The sequence below is a fragment of the Balaenoptera ricei genome, chromosome 8 (genome assembly GCF_028023285.1).
Source record: "Balaenoptera ricei isolate mBalRic1 chromosome 8, mBalRic1.hap2, whole genome shotgun sequence".
Lineage (NCBI taxonomy): Eukaryota > Metazoa > Chordata > Mammalia > Artiodactyla > Balaenopteridae > Balaenoptera > Balaenoptera ricei.
The window spans coordinates 108,490,890-108,513,479 of record NC_082646.1 but is presented as its reverse complement, the minus strand read 5'-3'; the positions used below and the strand labels follow the sequence as shown (position 1 = coordinate 108,513,479).

The 22,590-nt window shown below is 50.8% G+C and overlaps 2 protein-coding genes across 12 annotated transcripts in view; one reads left to right on the top strand and one right to left on the bottom strand.

The window, feature by feature from the left end:
- Positions 1-209: 209 nt before the first annotated feature.
- Positions 210-1,684, bottom strand: C8H11orf86 (chromosome 8 C11orf86 homolog). The gene is made up of 2 exons (XM_059929832.1): positions 1,371-1,684; positions 210-807 (listed from the first exon to the last, which is right to left on the bottom strand). Exons 1-2 carry the CDS (start codon positions 1,638-1,640, stop codon positions 709-711), a joined length of 369 nt encoding a protein of 122 aa, XP_059785815.1. The 5' UTR covers positions 1,641-1,684; the 3' UTR covers positions 210-708.
- Positions 1,685-11,549: 9,865 nt separating this feature from the next.
- Positions 11,550-22,590, top strand: part of PC (pyruvate carboxylase) — a 106,540-nt gene continuing 95,499 nt past the window's right edge. For 4 of the 11 annotated variants that reach the window (XM_059932115.1, XM_059932108.1, XM_059932110.1 and 1 more), the window contains exon 1: positions 18,686-18,917. The gene's annotated coding sequence lies outside the window, so the exon portion shown is untranslated. Of the gene's footprint in view, positions 11,641-12,028; positions 12,169-13,165; positions 13,209-16,474; positions 16,514-18,685; positions 18,936-22,590 lie in introns of those variants that run through there. The other 7 variants (XM_059932113.1, XM_059932106.1, XM_059932112.1 and 4 more) reach the window with 5 other exon arrangements.

The following is a 22,590-nucleotide window of genomic DNA, read 5'->3' as shown; positions in this document are numbered from 1 at the left end:
GAGCTGGTGAGATCCAGGCCCTCTGACGCTGGCTTGAGGTCAGCACAGGGAGAATCAGAGAAGTGGCAGGAGAGGCCCAGCCTCCTGGGGACCTGCCCCTGGTGCTTCTGCCCCATCATCTGGGAAGCTCTGGACCCCACCTGCCCCCAGGGGGTTGGGAGAGGACTGGGGGCAAGTTAGTCAGTAGGAAAATCATTTACTTCAGTTCAGCAAACTTTATTCCTGTGTTCAACGCAGTGTTGGGCATTGGGTAGGGGCGGGGCCAGAGATGCCTAAGAGAATAATCCCCTCCTGCCTCTGGGCCTCAGCTTTCCTCTCTTTCGCACAGGGAGGGAAGGCTTCCTCGGCTTCCTTCATCGGGAGACTGTGAGGACAGTGACGATACACGACAATACACGACAAGACATAGTCCCTGCCCTGGGGATGGGCTCACCCTCTGGGAGGGAGGCCCATGCCCCGCCCACCACTAGCAGCTGGCAGGAAGGGCGGCTGGGGCCCCGTGACCAGGTGATGCGCCAGAGGCTCTCAAGCCACGGGTCTGGCTTCACTGAGCTCTGTCCTGGTGACAGAGGCCTCAACGGGCCACGTAAGGAAGGGGAACAGTCCACGTAGAGGGGGTCACTCCATTCACAGTGCAGAGGGCCACAAAGAGGTAGGTCGTGCCATCTCATCCAGGTGCAGCGAGGACCCCCACCGCTGCTAGCATCCTTAGCTGGTGGTGCCCAGCGAGGGCTGTGGGGAGGCCGACTGGCTCAGGGTCACGTTGGGGAAGCTGGTGACAAAGCTCTCCCACCTTCTCCTTATCTTCTGCAAGACAGAAGGGGGCGAGATCAGGGCCCAGGTCTCTGAACTGGGTGGTGGGCTTCAGGTGCTGTTCCACCTACAGCCATGAGGTGGTGGTAGACCCCAGAGACAGAAGCACGGCTCACTAGCCGCCCTTCCTCCTAGAGGAAGCCCACAGCTCCCACCCCGGGGGGGCCGATCACCCCCTTTTCCGGGGGAGAGGGGTGCACAAGATGTAACCCTGGGGAAGTTGTACTGGCTGATCTCTTGCCTCCAGCAAAATCCACCCATCCAGCAAGCTGACAGATTGATCATCTCGGAACAGCTCTGACCATATCACCCACCTGTCCTAAAACCTTCCCTGACTCCCCAGTGCCTATGGGATAAATCCCAAAGGCCTTCAGGCCCCCCTGAAATACAGTTCTTGGATCTCTCTCTCTCCAGCCCCTTCCCCAGACAGCTCTGTTATCTTTTTGATCTACAGCCCCATACATTTCTGCCTCTGAGCCTTTGCTGCCCTGGGTCCCTCTCCTGGGGACCTCCCCCTCCCCTCTAGCACTCCTCCATCCACCAACCCTCAGCCAAACCTGTTGATACTGCCTCAGCCACCGCTGGCTGCCTTCTTGCTGAGCTTGGATCAGCTGCTCTGTGTCCCCCAGGCTCCCTGGCAGTTGCTCCTGCCCGGGGGCGTCCAGCCTTTCTGGGCCTCCGTCTGAGGACCTGGACTTCTCACGCTCTTGTCTGAGGCTCAGCGCCCGGCGCAGTCGGCCTGCCAGGGGCCTCCCCCAGGGCTCCTGGAGCTTGCTATAGGAGGGCCGTGGTCCTCGCAAGGACTGGCTGCGTAGCCCTGTCCCCATGGTTCTGGAGGCTGCAGGCGCGGGACTGCTCCAGCCCCTTGGCGAGCCCCTGGCCTTCTGAGATGGCCTGGTGCCTCCACCCACCTGACAGGAGCTCACTTGGGGACAAAGGTTGGTGCTGCTGAGGTGGCCATTGTAAACCAAAGGGCGGGTGGAGAGGCGGTGTTGTGGGTGACTCAGGGATGCTTGACCTCGGTGGCCTGCCCTCCTCTTCCTCCTCCAGGCAGCCTTCCCTGACCACCCCACCCCAAAGATCTTGCCCTCCCCTGAACTCCTGTAGTCCTGGCTGTCCAGACTCATTTCGTTGACAGAACAGATGGCTCAACAGCAAAACAGAGACAGGCTTTTAAGAAACAGGACAGCTCCAACCTAGAATGGTCAAATTCACAGAGACAGAAAGGAGCATGGTGGTTGCCAGGGCCTGGGGGGAATGGCAAGTTGTTTAATGGCTATAGAGTTTCAGTTTTGCAAGGTGAGAAACTTCTGGAGGTTGGTTGTACAACAATGTGAATGTATATAACGCTATTGAATTGTACATGTAAAAATGGCTAAGATGGTACATTTTATGTTTCTGTATATTTTTTGCTACAATTGGAAATTTAAAAAAAGAAAGAAAGAAAAAAGAAACAGGATAGTTCTAGGCTGGAAATTAGGAGACTTGGGGTTTTTCCAGGCCTAGCTCTGCCCCTAATTTTCCAGCACAGAACAGGGTTAAGCGCTCAGGCTCTGAGGACCAGCTGCTCCTGGGTAAACCTCGGTTCCATCCCCCGCAGCTACGTGACGTTGGGCACCTTCTCGCTTGGTTTCCTCGTCTGTAACAGAGACAGATAACTCACGTGTTGTCGTGAGGACTAAATGTGATGATGCTATGCCCAGCAAAGGGCTTGGCATGCAGCAAGCGCTCAGTACAAGTGAGTTGGTGACATTCAGTATTTGAGGCAAATCCTTTCTCCTCTTGGTCAGTCTTCTCGTCTGTAAAATGGGTTGTTGTGAACATCAAATGAAATCATGAATGTGGACGCCTCTAAAGGCAAGACTACCGGCAGCAGCTCTTTCTCCCAAGTCAGTGGAAAGAGAAAGGTACTTGGGCTGGGCCAGCCGATCCTCAGAATCCTAGAATTTGAGAGTTGAAAGGGAGCTCACACATCTGGGCCACACTCCTTTTTGTTTTAACCACTATTTTTTGAGCTCTTTTTTTTTTTACTGGTTCTGGAGCTAATTCCTCCCTATATTTCATTTAAACCTCGTGATAGTCCTATGAGGTGTGCATCGTTATCCTCATTTTATAGATCCCCATTTTGCAGATGGGGCAAACTGAAGCTCAGAGAGATTAAGCATGCCCAGTAAGCGGCAGAGCTGGGACTCCCGCCCCGGTCAGACTGGCTTTAGAGCCCGTGTTTCAATCACTCTGCTCTCCTGTCCTGGTGTTGGTGGCAGAGGCGGGACTTGGAAGCCGGGTGTCCTGCTTCCTCTGTGTCTGGTGCGGCACGGGGTGCCCTGTCTGGGGTCAGGGAAGTGCTGGCTGCAACTCTTGGCTCACCCCAGACTCCTCTGCGCCTGGTCTTGCTTTTTTTCCTCTCTCAGAATTTCTAGGCCTTCCTTGGGTTCAGGATCTCTTAATATCTGTCAGGCTCACCTCCCAGCCAGAGGAGCCAAGGCAGGGCCAGTGTGAAGAGGAGAATGGAGAAAAGGGACCCTGACCCTCTGCCCCAGGCTGTCCCAGAGGAGGACTATGACCGTTACTCCAACCCTGACCACATGTTTAATGCCTGACCCATGTGCCAACCCTGACCTTGGTTAAAAAGCAACAAAACCATTACACAATCTTCAACGCCTTCACTCCAGCACAGTTAACTCAAATCCTCACTCTCATCCAAGTCTGAGCTGGGAAGAGCTTGCTGATGACTCACGGGCCTCTGAGATGTGTCAGGGTGAATCACTCGCTCTTGTGTCACGCCTGTAGCTGCCCAATACCCTCTTGCCAAGCGTGTAATCTTACAACAATTTCCCAAATCCGTAAATCCGTGGAGGACCAGGAGAAAATATGTGTTCTTTTCCTTCCCTCCCGACTGCCTCCCTGCCTTTGTCACCGGTGTGGGGGCGGGGGGTTCTTACCTTTCCAGACCCTGCTGGGTGACAGCTCCCCTGGAAGCCTGCCCAACCCCTCAGCCTGGGTTAGGGAGGCAGTCCCCTGTCCAGCCCACCCAATACACACAGTAGCAGCAGTCACCCCAGGATACCTTTCCCCGCCACACCGGGTGTCCCTTGATGGCTAGGACAACATCTCTTTCATCTCTGTCCCCAGGACATGACATAGTAAATGCTTGGGCTTAAATATTGGAGACTATTACGTGTCTATTGCTGTGTAACAGAATACCCCAAAACTTAGTGGCTTAAAGCAGCACTAATGTATGACCTCACAGTTTCTGCGGGTCTGGGATCCAGGTACAGCTTAACGGAGGCCTCTGGCTCAGGGTCCCTTGCAGGCTTCAATCAGGAGGCTGTTAGTCACCTCCAGGTTTGACTGGGGGTGGATCTGCTTCTAAGGTTGTTGGCAGGACCTGCTTCCTCGCAGGTTGTTGCAGTGAGGGTCTCAGTTTCTTGTTGATTGTTGGCTGTTCCCAAGGGCAACTCACATCATGGGGGCTGGCTTCAGTTGGAGCCGGCAAGAGAAAGTGTGAGAGATGGCAGGCGGGCAGAAGCCAGAGTCTTTGGGGAACTTAACCTCAGAAGTGACCTCCCATCACTTTTGCCATCACTGTTCCTCCAAGGCGAGTCACCAGGTCCAGTCAGCACCCAAGGGAGGGGACCCACAAGGGCATGAACACCAGGAGGCAGGATCTTTGTGGGTCATCGCGGAGGCAGCTTACCCGTGAGACCTGGGTGCCAACCCCATCAGACTGCCTGAGCCGAAAGCCTTGCACATTTATGGGACACCTACGTGCTTTGAGTGAGCAGCTTAACCTCATATGCCTACAGTTACTCCGCTATAATGTGGGGACAATATTTTATTTCATCAAATCTAAGATGGCGTCAATAGAAAGATAACATTATTTTATACACCAGTAAGAAAGAATATCCACTGCCCATTCATTGGAAGATGCAGCCCCATTTCAGAGCTTGAAGTGTGGGGGGAAAATGTACGTCTTAAAATTAATGAAACACACAGTGTTTATTTCCCAACGTGATCTGAGACTTAAATGCCTGGTACCATTTAAGGTTGTTGTGAGGCTTAGATATACGGAAGGCTGCAAACTGGGGCAGGCTGCCCAGATGTTCCATTTATTTATTTATTTATTCATTCATTCATTTATTTATTTATGGCTGCATTGGGTCTCCATTGCTGTGCGCAGGCTTTCTCTAGTTGTGGCGAGCGGGGGCTACTCTTCGTTGCAGTGCACAGGCTTCTCATTGCAGTGGCTGCTTAGTAGTTGTGGCGCACGGGCTTAGTTGCTCCACGGCATGTGGGATCTTCCCGGACCAGGGCTCGAACCTGTGTGCCCTACGTTGGCAGGCGGATTCTTAACCACTGCTCCACCAGGGAAGCCCCAGATGTTCCTTTTTATTAGTGAGCCAATGAAATTAATCCACACCTACACACTGTGGGCAAGATCTTGTTCTGATGATGTCTAGCCTAGAAGTGAGGCCAAGGGGAGCAGGATAGAATCTCCACCCCCAGAAAAGTAGGGATTCTCATGTACATCAAGCAAGGCACCTTAAAACAGACACCAAGTGCTGAGGGTGCACGGAAGAGAACGGGAGACCCCCATCTGTCTTGGGGGTGGTTAGCATCTGGGCAGGCTCCCTGGAGGAGGTGGTGTTGGAGCCCAGCATTGAGGGCAGGGAGGACTGTTGCAGTAGAGATAGAAGTAGGATCCTGTGGGTGACCAAAGCCTGGGAACACAAAGGGTCGCCCTTGGGTGGGAGAAAAATCTGGAAAGGCAGACTGGAGCCTGCTCTTCCTTCCAGAGCCCGGAAGAGGAATCTGAGCTTGGGAGACAAGGAAGATGGGGTGTGCCCTCCACTCCAGGAGCCTTACCTCTGTGATTGCATTTCACCCTCACACTCTCTGGAGCTTAGCCCCATTTTTAAGATGAAATAACAGAAGCTCAGAGAGGTGAAGCAACTTGCCCAAGGAGACACAGTCAGTAGTGGGCCTTGAATGCAGCCCCACAGAGTCAGGCCAGCAAACAGAGTCCTCAGCAAATGAGTGTTCCACCCCCCAGCCCCCACTCCTCACCCCGGTCTTCATGCACCCTACACAATGATCAGACAGAACCATTAGCCTAAGGTTAATGCACTAGAGTTTTCCTTGAAAATATGATGCCCACCAGCAGTGAGGCAAGGGGCTCATGTGTGTGTGCGTTTCAACTAGTAATTTATCTCTTTGCCTGAGCAGCTCTTATAATACAGTACATTTTGGGGGAACTGGTTCTTTTACTTCAGAACAATGATCCATTGTTTTGGTTTTCATTTCCCAAAGGAAGCTAGAATGCCAGGCTGCCAGGTTCAGCAAGAGATTTTGGTCAACTTATCACTTGGAGAAATCAAACAAAGGGAACAATAAATAGTAATAATGCTATTGATTATAAGAGCGCCCACGTTCTGAGCACTCAGGCTGTGCCAGGCGTTGTGCTTAGGGCTTCCTGTATTCGGTCCTGATAGCACTCTGAGGACTCAGGGGAGGATTGTTCTCAGTTTAGACAAAGCGTGTATCAGTAATTGCAGGGTCCCAGAGCTGGCAATACAGATGCTCTTGCATTTTTTTCAAATATGCAGGACCTGATGACTATCAGTGTTGGGTCTGCCCCTTCTCCTGTCTGAGCCTATTTCCTCATCTGTAAAATGGGCCTGAGCGGGTCTAGCCAGGGTGCCCCAAAGTTTCCTTTGTTAAAAAAACACCAGTCCCTGGGCCCCATCAAAATCCCTTGCATATACAGGTCTGGGCAGGGCCCTGAAAAGCTGTCTGTACAATCACATCCAAGGAGATCTGTCTCTTGTGGGAAATCTTGGAAACATAATTGCTCAAGGCCCTTCCACCTCTGAGGACTGTGATCTTAGGACTCAAATTTCAAACCAAAGCTCTTCCTTTGAAATCTGAATTCTAAACATTCTTGTCTTCTCTTTCACAACAAGGTGGCCAGTGGAGCAGAAAGAGCACAGCCTGGGGGTCAGTGGACTGGAGGTCCAGTTCCAGCTCTGCCCCTGACTAGCTATGTGACCCAGAGAGGAAGTCATTTCCTTTCTCTGAGCCTCAGTGTCCACACCTGCAAAATGGGTACAGCATACCTGCCCAGGGATGTTGGGAGGTCCAGAGGAGCTATGGCTCAGAGCTGGGAGGAGGATCTTACCCTCCTCTGCCTCAACCTGTGGGCAGAGGCCTTGATATGGACCTGGGGAAGTGCTGAGACTGTGATCTGGTAGACGAAGGCCCACCTTGGCAGGTGGAAGGTCTGACCGACTTGTAGAGATGTCATGATGGGATGGGCTTGTGTATGGAGGAGTCACCCGAAAAGACTGGGTGGAGTGGCCTGGACCCCTCGAGGATGTGGGGGGAGGGAAACATATCAAAAAGAGCAGAAGAGCTACTCCTGAACCATCCCCACCCCATCACACACTGTGAGGCTTCCCTGCTGCTTAGAACGGAGACACAACCCCAGCCTGCGGACAAGGGCTGTTGTGGCCATTCTTCAGTCAGTGAGTGGGTGCGTTCATCACAGCCTAGTGCTCTGCCCTGTGTTTCCATCAATAAGGGTTTATCCTGAGGTCTCACCAGCAGTTAGGCTATCTGCGGCTCAGCTCGAACTGCCAGAATTTTTTTTTTTTATAGAGTTATTATTATTTGCTATTTTTTTTAATTTATTTATTTAATTTTGGCTGTGTTGGGTCTTCGCTTCTGTGCAAGGGCTTTCTCTAGTTGCGGCAAGCGGGGGCCACTCTTCATCGCGGTGCGCGGGCCTCTCACTATTGCGGCCTCTCTTGTTGCGGAGCACAGGCTCCAGACGCGCAGGCTCAGTAGTTGTGGCTCACAGGCCTAGTTGCTCCGCGGCATGTGGGATCGTCCCAGACCAGGGCTCGAACCCGTGTCCCCTGCATTGGCAGGCAGATTCTCAACCACTGCGCCACCAGGGAAGCCCCAGAATTCTGTTAATTTAAAAAAAAAGTGATTTTTCTTATGTCATCTCAGGACAGGGGATCTGGGAAATCTAGGTTGTCCTTGTGAGATCCTCAGGGCAAACCTGGCCTTCCGAATTGTAAACACAAGAGTGGTGGGCTGTTTCCGGGTTTATAGTGACTGCTACAGTTTGAGGGTTCATGGCTTTGTCTGGGAGTCCCCATCCACCCAGATGCTTCTACTTACCCAAGCCTTCTCAGTGCCAACTGCTCTTGGCCTTCCCCACAGCTCCCTCTCAGGCTGCACTTCCTGAACTTACTAGCAAGCTGTCCTCACTGACCCTCTCCATGCCTTGACCCCATGATGCCCTCCCCCAGCTTTGCTCGGGCCATGTATGGGATCCTCTTTTACCAATATATTCACCTGATTAACTCTTGATTTATGCATGTATGTATGTATGTATATATGTATGTATGTATGTATCTATCGACTTTTCCTTCTCCAGGAAGCCCTCCAAGCCCCCTCTCATGGGGTAAGGGACCCCTCCTTGGACTCCCATAGCACTCTGGACATTATCTCTAGCACAGCACCACACTGTTTTGAAGTGGAGTGCTTTGAGGTCTATGTACCCTCACTGGTCTGGGAGCAGCTTGGGTATGGGGAAAATACCTCGTTTTCATCGTCTCTCTATTGGGTGCTGCTGAAGTGGCTGCAGAGTGAAGGGATCACATTTGTCCCCACCACCCCATTTTCCTTCCTGGCCCAGTTGACACCTCCCTCCTCTGAATTTACTCCTCCCTATCCGATCGTGCCTGCTTCTCTTTAACTTTCCCCTTCCCCTTAAATGTGGTACCCTGCAGACTCCTCTCTCTATTGGACTCCGCTCAGCTTCTGGGGCAGTCCCATCCACTCCATAGCTTCGACCACTAAGTGTGGGCTGATGACTCCCATTCCTTCATTTGCCAACTATATATTAAGCATCTACCACGTGCCAAACTCAGCTTTTGGAGAGGTGATGTTCAACTGTGGGGAAGGGACAGGAGTACAGAAGATAAACAAACAAAAACCAAGAACTTTCCAAAAAGTGACAGTTACTAAGAAGCAATAAGGCAGACGTACTCCCAGCCTAACAGGAGCCCTGAGCTGCTCTGCAGCTGCCCCTGGGCCACTCCCTCCCGACAGAGCCCTGCTGCCCAGCCTATGACCCTCCTGGCTGGCCCTCCACAAGCTGGTCTCAGCCTGTCTGTCCCGCCTCCCCTTCCCTTGCATCTCCCAGAAACTCAGCCAAGCTTCCCAACCTTCCAGGGCCTCAAGAGTCAATTTCACAAGTTGGGGCCTGTTTAAAAAAAAAAATTAATTAAATATAAAGATTCCTGGGCCCCACCCCATGAATCAGAATCCACAGGGGCCTGAGGTCTGGGAATCCATTTTGTTTTTAAAGAGCCCCAGGGAATTCCTCTCATCAGGGAAGTCTGGGTAATAACTTCTCTAGGCATCTCAGTGGGTCTCAACGCTGACCCACATTAGAACCATTTGGAGAGCTTGTAAAACTAGCAATGCAATGCAATGCAATGCAGGGGATTCCATTCGCCAGAGACAGACTTAAGTGGTATTCTGCTGATGATTCTAAGACCTCTGAGTTGGTGGTTAATATGTGTAAGAACCATGGGGGAGGAGTGGGGCTCCGGAATCTGTGTTTCCCATCAGCACCTTGTCCCAAGGAGATTCTGTCACTAGTATTACAGAAGCCCACGCTGAGAAATGCCTTTTCTAGCCACCCTGGACTCCTCGTCGCAGCTTTTTCTTGGGCAGTTTTCTCTGTCTGGGGTGGAATACCCCTCCCAACTTTGTCCTCCTGGAGGACTCAGCCTGGAGGTAGGACAGAGCCTGGATGGAGAGATGTCTTGTTTCCTAGTCAAACTTCAACTAATTTATGTGCCTGAGCTAATTGTCCAAAATCCATACTACTTTTGTTCACAGCAGCCCATCTTTTAGTTCTCAATTAGTTTCTTTGTTCAGACCTCCACCTGGTGGTGTTGACATGGGATTCACCTGAACCGGCGTGGAGCCACCTGCCGTCTGCTCCAGACTCAGGATTTCACAGGGACCAGCCAGGACTGAGTCGATGTTCCCCGAAAACTGGATTTGCCTCTTGGTGAGTGTTGAGCCAAAAGATACAACCAAGCCAGAGATCAGGAGAAGGAAGGATTTATTACTTGCAGCAAGTAAGGAGAACATCGGGGATTTTTTCCAAAGCAGTGTCTCCCCAAACAGCAAAATTGGGGCAGTTTTAAGCTAAAGGTATATGCATGTTCATGAAGGGGCTTGAGCGGAGGAGAACACAGCATAGAATTGGGGCAAAGGTTGACAGAGTTAGGTTCCAGTGGACCTGGTGGTTGAGAACCTTGGTGGGGGAAGGTGTTAAGTTCTGCAAAATAGCTCAAGAAAGTGCTTCAGGCCAATCTTTATCATTGAAACAGAACTGGAAGTTTACAACTGATTTATTATCTTTGCTATTGTTATTTCTCTTACCTGATAACAGTGTTTGTTCCCTTAAGATCATTATTACTGAGACCTGTTCAGGGCAAGAATTATGGTCAGGTGAGCTCTATGATGTGATGGCAGAGGCTATTTTTTTTCACCTGCGTCTCCGGCATAGCACCAGGCCCATAGTAGGTGCTCAAGGGATGCTTGTTAATTGAATGAATACCTGAATCTGGAAAACTGGAATTTTAATCCTTGTTCTGGTACTGAAATAGCTGTGTTGGATTGACCCAGGTTGGAGTTCAGCCAGATATGTGGAAGGCAGGACAAAGAAATTGGAGAGACAAACAAAATGGACACAACACAGGGAAGAGAATGGAGTTGTAATATCTCTCCACTCTCAATCATCAAATTTTAGTTAAAAAGATGTTCTCATAGTCCTTGATTCTCCCAACTGTCTAGAAGCAGGTTATTTTTTCTCCATGCCTTGATTACCATCTGATGTACCTTATATTTTATTTTATTTTATCGTCTGTCTTCTCTCACTGGGAGGCAGAAATTTTGGCTTGTTTTGGTCACTCCTGCATCTCCTGGTTGGCACAGAGCTCAATTTTTGAAGCTTTCCGTTCAACCAAGCCTTCTAAACCCTCTAGGCCCTGAGTGGCCTCTATTTACAGATTAGGAAACTGAGGCTCAGAGAGGTGAGGTTGCTTGTCCAGGGTCACACCGAGACTCCTGCCCGTCACCATCACCCCCACAGCTGCTAAAAGACAACCACGTAAACCCGTCTGGCACAAGCGCCATTTCCTTCCTCCTGCCCTTCGCAAACCCTTTTCCTCCGACCTCTTCTCCACCCACTAGCGTGCACCTGAGTCTACCCGGATCCCTGAGCCCGAGGTCTATCTGTTGTGCTTGGGGTTTTGAGAGACACGTGCTACCCGGGTGAATGAATCGCACGTCCCCACCCCCGCCAACAGCCAATCACAGCCTGTCAGAGCCCGGCCACTTCCGCCTATTGCGGGCCGCGGCTGGGGCCTTGAGGCCCACGTGGGGCTCTGGAGACAAGGGAGTAGGTGGTGGTGCGCCAGGGGCGGGCTCCCCCAGCCTCGTCACCAATCCAAGGGCCAGCCGGGGACGGGAGGGGCGGGGCTGATGTGGGGCGCCAAGGCTTAAACGTGACGGGCAGGCGGGCGTAAGGAGGAGTCCCGGGCAGGGGAGCGGTGAGTGACAGAGGACGCTGTCCAGTAACAGGAGGGGTTGGGCTGTCTGAGCCAATAGGAAGTCCGTAAGGCGGGACTGGGACCGCAGCAAGTTCGGTTGCGCGGAGACCGCAGCTGTTCCCTGTCAGTGGAGGCAACGGCGGTAGAGGCGGTGGCGGCGACTTGCGGCAGCAGCGAGGAGGTGAGTGCTGGCGGCGCTGTGCATTTTCCTCTTCCCGCAGCGGGTCGGAGCGGGTGGGCGTGCGCCGGCGCTGCCGCGGGGGACGCTTATGTAAGGGTCGCGCGCGCCAAGGCGGCGCCGGCTCCACGAGTGACGGCTGGAGGAGACGGCAGCGGGCGGTGCGCGACGCGACGCGACGCGCGCCGCCCCTCCCCTCCCCATCGCCCTACCGCGAGGGACTGTTTGCGCGAGCCCGCCCCCCACCCCCGCCCTGGGGACCCCTCGCCCCAGTTCTCCGGGCCCGCCACCCCGCGAGCATCCTTCCCGCGCTGGCGCAGCCCGGCCTCGTCCACTCGGCGCCCTGGGGGCCGCCGGCGGCCTTATTCCTGCTCTCGGGCCCATTTTGCAGATGGAGAAACTGAGGGCACGGAGCCCTCAAATGCCTCGCGCGAGGTCCCTGAGGGCTCGAACCCAAGTCTGTCAGAATCCGGAGCCCAAGTGTCCCCCACCACACTGGAAGTTGCTCAGCTCTGAAGAAAGCCGTGGCGTGTAAGGCGAGGGTTTTCCGTGTTACGAGTGCCTGCACTCTGCTTCCCATAGGATCCTCCTGGTAACCCTGGGGGGCATTCTTGTAATTCCACTTAGTTTCAGAAGGGGAAGCTTGGGGCGCCCAGAAGCAGTGATTAGGAGGAGGTGGGGCTGGGCTCAGCCCGTTATTTCTACAGCTTTTAGCAGTTTACAAAGTGCAGTGAGTAGCTGCTGGCCCTCCGGGAAATGCCCTCCTGGGCACGCAGTCTGAAGCCCTGGCTTTGAGGACCTGCCGTACAGGTTCCTCCCAGCACATCTTGCTTTGTGTACTTGGAGTGAGTTGTTTCACCTCTGGGGATCCCTTTCCTCATTTCACAAGTGCCGGGGCTAGGTCAGGTCCCTAGGTCCCTGGGAGTTTTGAAATTCTTAAAAATCTGATTAAAATTCATTTTGTGGTAAAGAGGAGGCCAGGGATCCCCATTCTGTAGCTGAGAAAACTGAGGCTCAGAGAGGTGCCGCTATTAGCCAGATCATAACCAGAGCCTCCCCAGTCTTTACCAAGAAGTCTTTGCCTTCCCGTTGCTCCCTTACCCACTGCTACCAGCAGCCTTGGCCTCCCCACCCCCCCACCCTTCCCCTGCCTGTGATGCAAATACTGGAGTGGATGTGCTCAGCATTTCGATGCCCTCGCAGCTACAGCTTTTCTGCTTGCCTGCTCTTCATCTAAACCCTTGAACTCTTCATCACATTCTTTGCACACCTGTCATGTTCAGAGCCCTAGACTGGGTGCTGCGCGAAGACGTGGGAGACGAGGTGCCCCAGAACTGCCAACAAACTGGTTGGGGGAGAGAAAAAGAAACAGAGAGTAAGCAGAAAGTCAGCATGCCGCAGATGTTTGTAGAGAGCTGGTGTGGGCGAGGTATGGCCCGAGGAGGACGTGGAAGAGGAAGTTCCGTAGAGGCTGGCAAATCAGGGCAAAACTCACACCAAGGCCAGGGACAGGAGAACTGGACTGGCTGGGGGCTGGATGGGCATGGATTAGGGAAGGCTTGGTGGAGGAGGTGAGTTGTGAGCCTCCTTTTTTTTTTTCTATAAATTTATTTATTTTATTTTTGGCTGCGTTGGGTCTTCGTTGCTGTGTGTGGGCTTCCTCTAGTTGTGGTGAGCGTCGGCGACTCTTCGTTGTGGTGCGCGGGCTTCTCATTGCGGTGGCTTCTCGTTGCGGAGCACAGGCTCTAGGTGCACAGGCTTCAGTAGTTGTGGCTCGCGGGCTCTATAGCACAGGCTCAGTAGTTGTGGCTCGCGGGCTCTAGAGTGCAGGCTCAGTAGTTGTGGCTCGTGGGCTCTAGAGCTCAGGCTCAGTAGTTGTGGTGCACAGGCTTAGCTGCTCCGTGGCATGTGGGATCTTCCCGGACCAGGGCTCGAACCTGTGTGCCCTACATTGGCAGGCGGATTCTTAACCATTGCGCCACCAGGGAAGCCTGAGTTGTGAGCCTCTTGATTCCACCGGGGCCAGCAGTGATGAGGCAGTGATTGGATTTGAGCAGCCAAGGTTTTATGATGAAGTACAGGTGAGTTTTAAGTAACTGGAACCTGGCAGAGGAAGGCTGAGGAAGGTGGAAGGAGAACGTGGAGGAGATAGCACTTCCCAGTTGAGTGTGAGAAGTTTGGTTGGTCACCTCGCAGAGGCCTCTGCAGGAGGCGTTATAAGGTGAGGGCACTTGCTAAGGTGCAGGTGAGTCAGCAGTGAGATTGGGTCCAGAGGCGCCGGGGTGCTTGGTTGGGCTCTGAGGGCCCAGCAGCAGCGGGCCTGAGCTACAGTCTGTTCTGTTTGTGTTCTGGTAAGCAACCTATGAGCACGTGTCCTTGTGAGAAGTTTCTTAGTGGCTGCTCTGCCCTGCAGAAAAGGGCTTTGTTCACTATAGTTGCACAGTATCTATTGGTTGAATTGAATTAGTCTGCCATTCAGAATTTCCAGTTTACCCCAACGTCCCCTCTGCTCCTTATCTCTTTATCTTTCTCTACTGAAGCCTGTCCCAGCTTGACTGACTCTCTCCGTGCCAGTTCTCACCTCCAAGATCATCTCTCAGAGGGGTTTGCCTTGATGTTGTAACCCCGGTGGATCCCTCTTGCCTTTGAGGTGCCAGTACAGGTGGCTTGTCGTTTTTTGTTTTTTGTTTTTAATCCTCTGCCTTGTTTTCCTTTTGTCTCACTGCCAGCGCCCTGGGTGCTGTGCTAGGTCCCCTGTCCTGACACTGTTTGCAGAGGCGTGGGGCACTGGGGCACAGCAGGACTGCAGATCCAGGTCTCATTCCAAGTCGCAGCACATTCAGGGGCTGCAGGGATGATTGTCGTATGTCAGAGGATCTGGGCGGAAGGCCTGGCCAGGCCCCAGACTGTCCAGATCTCTCCCTGGCACTTTCCCGCGTGAGCTGGAGACCTCAGGCCGGTAAACATTTCCCGTGAGGACTAGTGTGGGCCTTCTCTCTGGCTCCCTCCCAGTAGCATCTTGCTCTCTTCTGAACAGGGCCCTCCTCCTCCCATCCAGAAGGCGTGCCTGTTGGGGGGCAAGTTTCTCTTCCAGACACATCGTTCACAGAAGTGGGGCATTTGCCTGCTCTCTCTGAAGCCTCACCTGGGCCCGCCTGACCATCTCTTCCCTTCCCTCTGTGTCTTAGCTGCCTCTCGTCTCAGCTGTGGATACTTTGCCAAACTGTCAAAGGAGTAAGGCCTGACAGTAGAAGATGGGATAATGATGAAAAGAGGAAACCGTTTCCTCTCCCTTACTGAATGAAAAGATAGGCTCCCACCTGTTGGGCTTTTTCTTCCCTTTGACCCCACAGGTACCCTCTTCTGCCTCAGCCTCATCTGAGACTACTGGCTGTTGCCCCGAAACTCACTTCTTTGTGTCCTTCTGATCTTGTTCCTGGCGATCTTGACTCTGCAGGACTTTTCCTCTTCTCTTGTCCTGTCGAAATTACTCTTCAGGCTTTCCTGCATTAAGCCTTGCTGAATCTATTCAGCTGGACGTGGGTTCTCTCTTTTAATAATAATGATGATAAATAATGATTGATTGTTATTAATAATAAAAGTCAACCCTTGTTGAGCTCTTACTGTGTGGTGGCAGGGACCTTGCTAAGCCCCTTTTATGTATTATTTGATTATCACAACAACCCTACAACAAAAGTACAGTTAGCTCCTTGTTTACAGATGAGGAACTGTGAGTGAAATAACTCCCCCAGAGTCACACAGCTAGGAAAGGGCACGGCTGGGGTCCTCCCCAAGCTGTCAGGCTCAGCGTACACGCTCGGGTCCCTCTCACGTATTATCCTGTTCTTAGCTCTATTAGCTAGCCCCCAACAGTGGTGCTCCATGCAGGGTATGTGCTCAAGACGTATTTTATTGAATTGAATGCCCCAAACATTCATTTTCAGCCTTGACATAATCTACCAAGGCAACTCATTTTCTTGGAACATGGACTTAGTTCATTTGATGGTTTGCTGGCCTGTGTCTCCATTTTGCTCTTTACTGACCAGTGGCTAAAGCTAACGGACAGGTGTGGCCTTTCAAAAACAAGCAGTCTGTAAACTCCAGAAAGTGGTCACGCACCACCAACTGGGCTCCCATGGGTCCAAGCACAGGGTGTGCTCTTTGTGTGTGGGGTGGTGGTCTCTGCAGGAAGGGATCTGAGGACATAGCCGGCGAAATAGGAGACACATCAGCTTCTTCATTTGTGTCCAGTTGCAGAGTGAGACAGGAACCAGGCTCAGAGAATCCGGAGGCGAGGTAGCTCCTGAAGGATTGGAGGTGGCTCTGCAGAGAAAATTGGCCTGAGGTTGGATGGGAGTGGGCAGGAGGACCAGGCACTTCAGATCAAACAAGAAAAGTTTCTAGAACTTCTTGTTCTTGTGTAGGGGGGTGCCAGAAAAAGGTTTTACTTAAATGCTTCTTACTAGGCACGTCGGCCAACGTCTGAACGCGTCCTCTATACCAGGCACGGTGCCAGTGCTTTGAGTGTGTACCTCCTCGGGAGCCCTCCGACCTGGGTGGTGGTGTTACTCCCATTTCACAGATGAGGAAACAAGCTTTGAGTGGTTCTGGGAGCGGGTGGCAAAGTAGCAAGAATAGAGCCCAGGCAGTTGGACAACAGAGCTGGGGTGCTCTCAGCCCCGCGCTGCCCTGGTGGCCCCCCAGTTACCCCTGAGATCAGGGGAAGCAAAGCAGCAGTTCTTCTCTGGGTTCTAAGTCTGTGTTCCTGCTATGCCTGGCTTCTCTGGGGAGTGCTGGGAGAGAAACGAGGGTAACACTTTCTTTTTCTTTTATTTAGATAACGCCTGACTCCTGAGAGCTGACGATACACTTGAGGGTAAGTCCTGTGCCTGGATCCAGGTCAGTGGGATGCCTGTGGGAGCAGCAGCTGTAGATTTTAGCAGTCCTGGCACGTCAGTGATCAAGCTCACTAAATAAAAAAGGCCAAGCTCTGATTTTTGGAAAATATATGCAGTCTTTGTCTGTTCCCGACTCTCTCGGTTTTCTTGGTTTTCACAGGAAAGTGATGTCTGGCTCCCTGCTGGCCCCAGTTCGCTGCTGGCCAGCCTCAGCAGGAGGCCCTACTTCTGGAAGGGTGTGGCTTGGGACGCCTGGTGGTGGGGGAGAGCGGCGAGGCTCCTCAGGACCACAGGAAGGAAGCATCTGTAGGGCTGGGCAGCCTCTGGGAAGAGCGCTTGAGTCCATGTGGAGAGCAGGCAGCTGGGCACAGGAGGTGGCTCTGTCAGCTGGCTGTAGAAGCACTTGACACATGTGTCCAGACAACGATGAGGGGGTGAAGGTGGACTTGCCCCTTCTTCCCCCCACATAGTGCTCTGTGTGGCAGCACGGCCCTGTATAACCTCCCGCTCTTAAGGTTTCCCCTCACACAGGAAACTCCACTGATTGCATTGATTCCGGTGCATCTCCGCAGCCTAAATTCCAAGGCCCTCGGGTCCGGGGTCCACCTGATGGCCTGTGAGAGGGCCCTAGCCGGGCACGGTCCTGGCTCTGTGTAGCGTCCCGCCTGCATTTCAGACACTGATATGCTCTTCCCTTCATCCAGAGGCAGGCCAGCCGCTACCCCCTGTTTCACAGCCAGGTGCCCTGGGAACTTAGTGGCTCAGGGACAACTTTTCCCAGAGCTCAGGTCCAGTGCTCAGTGTGGAGATTCCTTTGTCGGGCGATTTTTTTCAGATGATCCTTCAGAACCCATAAGCTGTTCTCCGTCCTGAGATTTTTCCACAGTCCTCACGTGTCCTAGGTCTTGGGCCAGGAGTGGCCGTTTTCCACTCTGAGATGGAGTTTGCTTGGAAAAGTGGGCAGAGTGTAAAGGCAGGTGGTATGAGAGGAAATGCCTCCGGACCTTTGACGGACTCCACCCTCCACAAACTTCCCACTGTTCTCTCTGCTTGCTCTCGGTCTCCCATCTTGGCTGATAGAGTTGAATGTTGTTGCTCTTACTGGCATCCCTGTGAGGAGAAGAGGGGCAGTTGGGTGACAGTCCCAATTTCTCAGCTTACGGAGCTGAGAAATTGGGGCCCAGAGAAGGCTAATTAGCAGAATCCAAGATTCTGACACCCCTCCTTTTTTTTTTTTCCAGAGTGTCATCTTTCTTTTTTAAATTTATTTTATTTTTAATTTTAATTTTTTTAAAATTTATTTTATTTTTTATTTTTATTTTTAATTTATTTTATTTATGGCTGTGTTGGGTCTTCGTTTCTGTGCAAGGGCTTTCTCTAGTTGTGGCAAGCGGGGGCCACCCTTCATCGCGGTGCACGGGCCTCTCACTATCGCGGCCTCTCTTGTTGCGGAGCACAGGCTCCAGACGCGCAGGCTCAGTAGTTGTGGCTCACGGGCCTAGCTGCTCCGCGGCATGTGGGATCTTCCCAGACCAGGGCTCGAACCCGTGTCCCCTGCATTGGCAGGCAGACTCTCAACCACTGCACCACCAGGGAAGCCCCCAGAGTGTCATCTTTTCTTGCATGTCTTCCCCAAATCCATCAGTAGGAAGGGAAAATTAGTCGCCAGGAAGGGCCTTCTTCTGCCAGGTCATCTAATTTGTTAAAGCTTGTTTGGCTTTTCAGTCCCTACTTCCCTCCTGAGTCCATGGAGCTTTGCTTAGTTACTGTAACTAAGACTCTGCCATTGAAGGTTCCCGCCTTCCCCTGTCCTCCTCCTTTTGGTCGCCTTGGTGATCCTGGAGGGAGGTAGATGTGGGCTTTTTTTTTTTTTTAAGTATTATTCCAGAAGGCATAACCCTGGGTCATCTCAACACCCCCTCATTGCTGCTGTTCCTCACCTCCTTATCCTGATTTGCCTGTGGGCCGGGGGGCATTTGGCGGTGGTGCTGGGATATCCAGGGCAGCTCTAGGTACATTTCCACCAGCTGTGGACCAGACTCCATATGTGGCAGCTCCTCTCTGGCTGAGGCCTCGGGAAAATTCCATGATCTGGCTGTGCTGAGTCATGCTTAGTCTCTGAGGATACGTGTGTCACCTTTCGCATGTCTGTCACTGGTCAGCCCAGGGTCTGGGAAAGGCTGCAGTTACTATAGAGTGATATCATGCTGCTGATCTTTTCTATTTGCCCATCGCTGTATGCTTCTCCGAGTGCTTTTACTAATGTGCTGTTTATCAATGTAAAATTGATTAATATTAAATCATTTATAATAAGTGGATTATTCTGGAAAACATTCCTCTCATGAATGAGGAAACTGAAGTTCGGTGAGACCAAGTGACTTGGTGAGTTTTGGGTGACTGGTGAGTAGCCTGTTTGAGTGAGATTTTTTAATCATCCCCCCACCCCCGGGTTTTTGTGTAATGCAAAGATTATTCAGAAGTTACTTTGACTGTAAAAATTGATTTTCAGTTTGTTCAAGTTACAAACTCAAAAATCTCATTCTTCCTTTAAGGGCCAGTCTTCTACATTTAGCTTTTAAGTGTAGCCTACAAATCTTTCTGTTCTACTTATGATTCTAGAAAATTTTAATAATCACTTTAAGGGGTCTTTGGGTTAATACTTGATCCATTTGCAATCTTAACTCATTTGAAAATTTTAAATTGAGTTTATGAATTACATTCAACTTCCGTTAATAATACTTGCAATTGTCTGATTACCAAATCTTTAATACTTAAATATTCCTGTTTAACTAATAAATTAAACTGACTCTTAAATTTTCTCAAACATTCCTATACTGTTTTATCTTATTTTTTCACACAGCTTTACTGAGGTATTTTTATTTATTTATTTATTTATGGCTGTGTTGGGTCTTCGTTTCTGTGCGAGGGCTTTCTCCAGTTGCGGCAAGTGGGGGCCACTCTTCATCGCGGTGCGCGGGCCTTCTCACTATCGCGGCCTCTCTTGTTGCGGAGCACAGGCTCCAGACGCGCAGGCTCAGTAATTAAGGCTCACGGGCCTAGTTGCTCCGCGGCATGTGGGATCTTCCCAGACCAGGGCTCGAACCCGTGTCCCCTGCGTTGGCAGGCAGATTCTCAACCACTGCGCCACCAGGGAAGCCCCCTACTGAGGTATTTTTGACATAATAAATCGCACATATTTAAAGTGTACAATTTATATTTTGACACATGCATGCACTTGTGAAACCATGACCACAATTAAGAGAGTGATTATCCAAAAGTGTCCTTGTGCCCCTTGGTAATCCCTGCCTCCCACCCCTTTCTGCCTCTACCATCTCCAAGTAACCACTGAACTGCTTTCTGTTACTATAGATTAATTTGCATTTTCTGGAATTTTACATAAGTGGAATCATGTATGTACTTTTTTGTCTGGCTTCATTTACTCAGCATAATTATTTTGAGGTTTGTCTATGTTGCATGTATGAATAGTTCCTTTTATTGCTAAGTAATATTCCATTAGTGGATATTCCACAATTTGTTTATCTCTTCACCTGTTGGTCATTTTAGTTGTTTCCAGTTTTTGGTGATTCTAAATAAAGCTGCTGTGAACCTCTGTACAAGTCTTTGTATGGACATATATCTCCTTTTATCTTGGGCAAATGTGTAGGAGCAGAGTGGCTGGATCATATGGTAGGTATATGTTTAACTTAAACTGCCCGACCATTTTCCAAAGTGGTTATACCATTTTCCATTTCCACCAGCAGCAGACGAGGGTTCTGGTCCCTCCACACCCTTACCAACACTGGAGGCGGTCAGTCTTTTTCATTTTAGCCATTCTGAAAGGTATGTAGTGGCATCTCATGGTGGTTTCAATTTGAATTTCCCTGGTAGCTAATGATGTTGAGCATCTCTTCATGTGCTTATTTGTCATCTGCCAATACTGATATTATTTTATTTTTTATTCGTTTTTTAAAACTTCATCTTTTTTTCTTTTTTTTAAAAAATGTTTTATTTATTTTATTTTATTTATTTATTTTTGTCTGCGTTGGGTCTTCGTTGCTGCGTGTGGGCTTTCTCTAGTTGTGGTGAGCGGGGGCTGCTCTTTGTTGTGGTGCGCGGGCTCCTCATTGCGGTGGCTTCTCTTGTTGCAGAGCACAGGCTCTAGGCACGCAGGCTCAGTAGTTGTGGCGCACGGGCTCAGTAGTTGTGGCACGCGGGCTCAGTGGTTGTGGTGCATGGGCTTTGTTGCTCCGCGGCATGTGGGATCCTCCCGGACCAGGGCTCGAATCCGTGTCCCCTGCATCGGCAGGCAGATTCTTAACCACTGCGACACCAGGGAAACCCCAATACTGATTTTAAACTTAGTAAAATTCCGAGTTAAAATCCTAAGTTTAAACCAATTACTCAGTTACATATTTTAATTGGAATCTTGAGACTGACTCGTTACTCTGAACAGACCAAATTCCCTTGAACATTGAAGTACATAAAGTAACAGATACACACAGATTTCTTAACACAAAATTATAAATACTATGGTTTTTATTTTCTTAGGCATATTTATATGCTTAAATTTAGTCTTCCTGGAATTAAAGAAGCTTGCCTAATAAGGAGATAATGATATGATCTCAAACTGTAGTAAATTACTTTCCTAAGCGACTTTTGGAGTTTCTTTCTCAACTGGATAACACTTTTTTTATAATTCAAGAGATTGCTGCCCAGGGTGAAACTAGGTCTTAGTCTTTGAATCCAACTGCTAGGCAGAGCCCCGAGTCATTGCCATTTTGCCCCCAATTGGGGATGGTTTGATAGCCCATGTGCCCTGGATTGAAGCATGCCTAATCCTTCTCTTCTCATGGAACTCTGCACTTCTACACCCAGGCTGCTACGCTGTGTGACTGGATTCAATTAATCTACTTGAGGCTTCATTTCTGTGCACTATGGCCACAAAATAGGTGGAATTAAAATACAAAATAGGTGGAATTTAGATTCTGCCTATTTTCCAAACCTTTGATCAAGGACTAGTTTTAAAATCTTGCCAGTGGGACTTCCCAGGTGGCGCAGTGGTTAAGAATCCGCCTGCCAGTGCAGGGGACATGGGTTCAAGCCCTGGTCCGGGAAGATTCCACATGCTGCGGAGCAGCTAAGCCTGTGCGCCACAACTACTGAGCCTGCGCTCTAGAGCCCGCCAGCCACACCTACTGAGCCCGTGTGCCTGGAGCCCATACTCCACAACTAAGAGAAGCCACTGCAATGAGAAGCCTGCGCACTGCAACAAAGAGTAGCCCCTGCTCTCCACAACTAGAGAAAAGCCTGCGCGCAGCAATGAAGACCAAATGCAGCCAAAAATAAATAAATAAGTTAATTAATTAATAAAAAAAAAATCATGCCAGTGACACAGCAGTGCGGGAATTTGAGTCCCAGTCTTCTGTGTCTGGGTCTGGTGTTTCCTCCCTATATCTTACATCTTATCAAATGCAGAGAAAGGGAGTCTGGTACTTAAGGGTTCTTGGTTTCTGGTCAGGCTTGGTTACTAAGAAATTCTGACACCCGAAACCCATGCCTGCCTTTTCGTATTCTTTAGTTCATCCCCCTGGAAATGGTGAGAACCCTGGCCTCTCCCTAACCTCCCAGTGGAGAGCTACAAGTCTCTTTGGAGGGGCATTGTCATCAAACTCTTGTTAGAGATTTGGATATTTTATTTATTTAATTTTTTTTAAAGTGATTTTTTAAAAATTTATTTTTAATTTATTTATTTTTGGCTGCATTGGGTCTTCATTGCTGTGCGCGGGCTTTCTCTAGTTGCAGCAAGCGGGGGCTACTCTTCGTTGCAATGCGTGGGCTTCTCATTGCGGTGGCTTCTCTTGTTGCGGAGCACGGGCTGTAGAGCACAGGCTCGGTAGTTGTGGCGCCCGGGCTTAGTTGCTCCGTGGCATGTGGGATCTTACCGGACCAGGGCTCGAACCCGTGTCCCCTGCATTGTCAGGCGGATTCTTAACCACTGCGCCACCAGGGAAGTCCCAGAGATTTGGATTTTAGATGATAAACAGATGTGGACTTG

Coding starts and splice junctions, on each gene's coding strand:
- C8H11orf86 (XM_059929832.1), bottom strand. CDS start 1,640: ATGGGGACAGGGCTACGCAGCCAGTCCTTGCGAGGACCACGGCCCTCC. Junction 808..1,370: donor GGCTGAGGCAGTATCAACAG/GTTTGGCTGAGG, acceptor TCTGTCTTGCAG/AAGATAAGGAGAAGGTGGGA.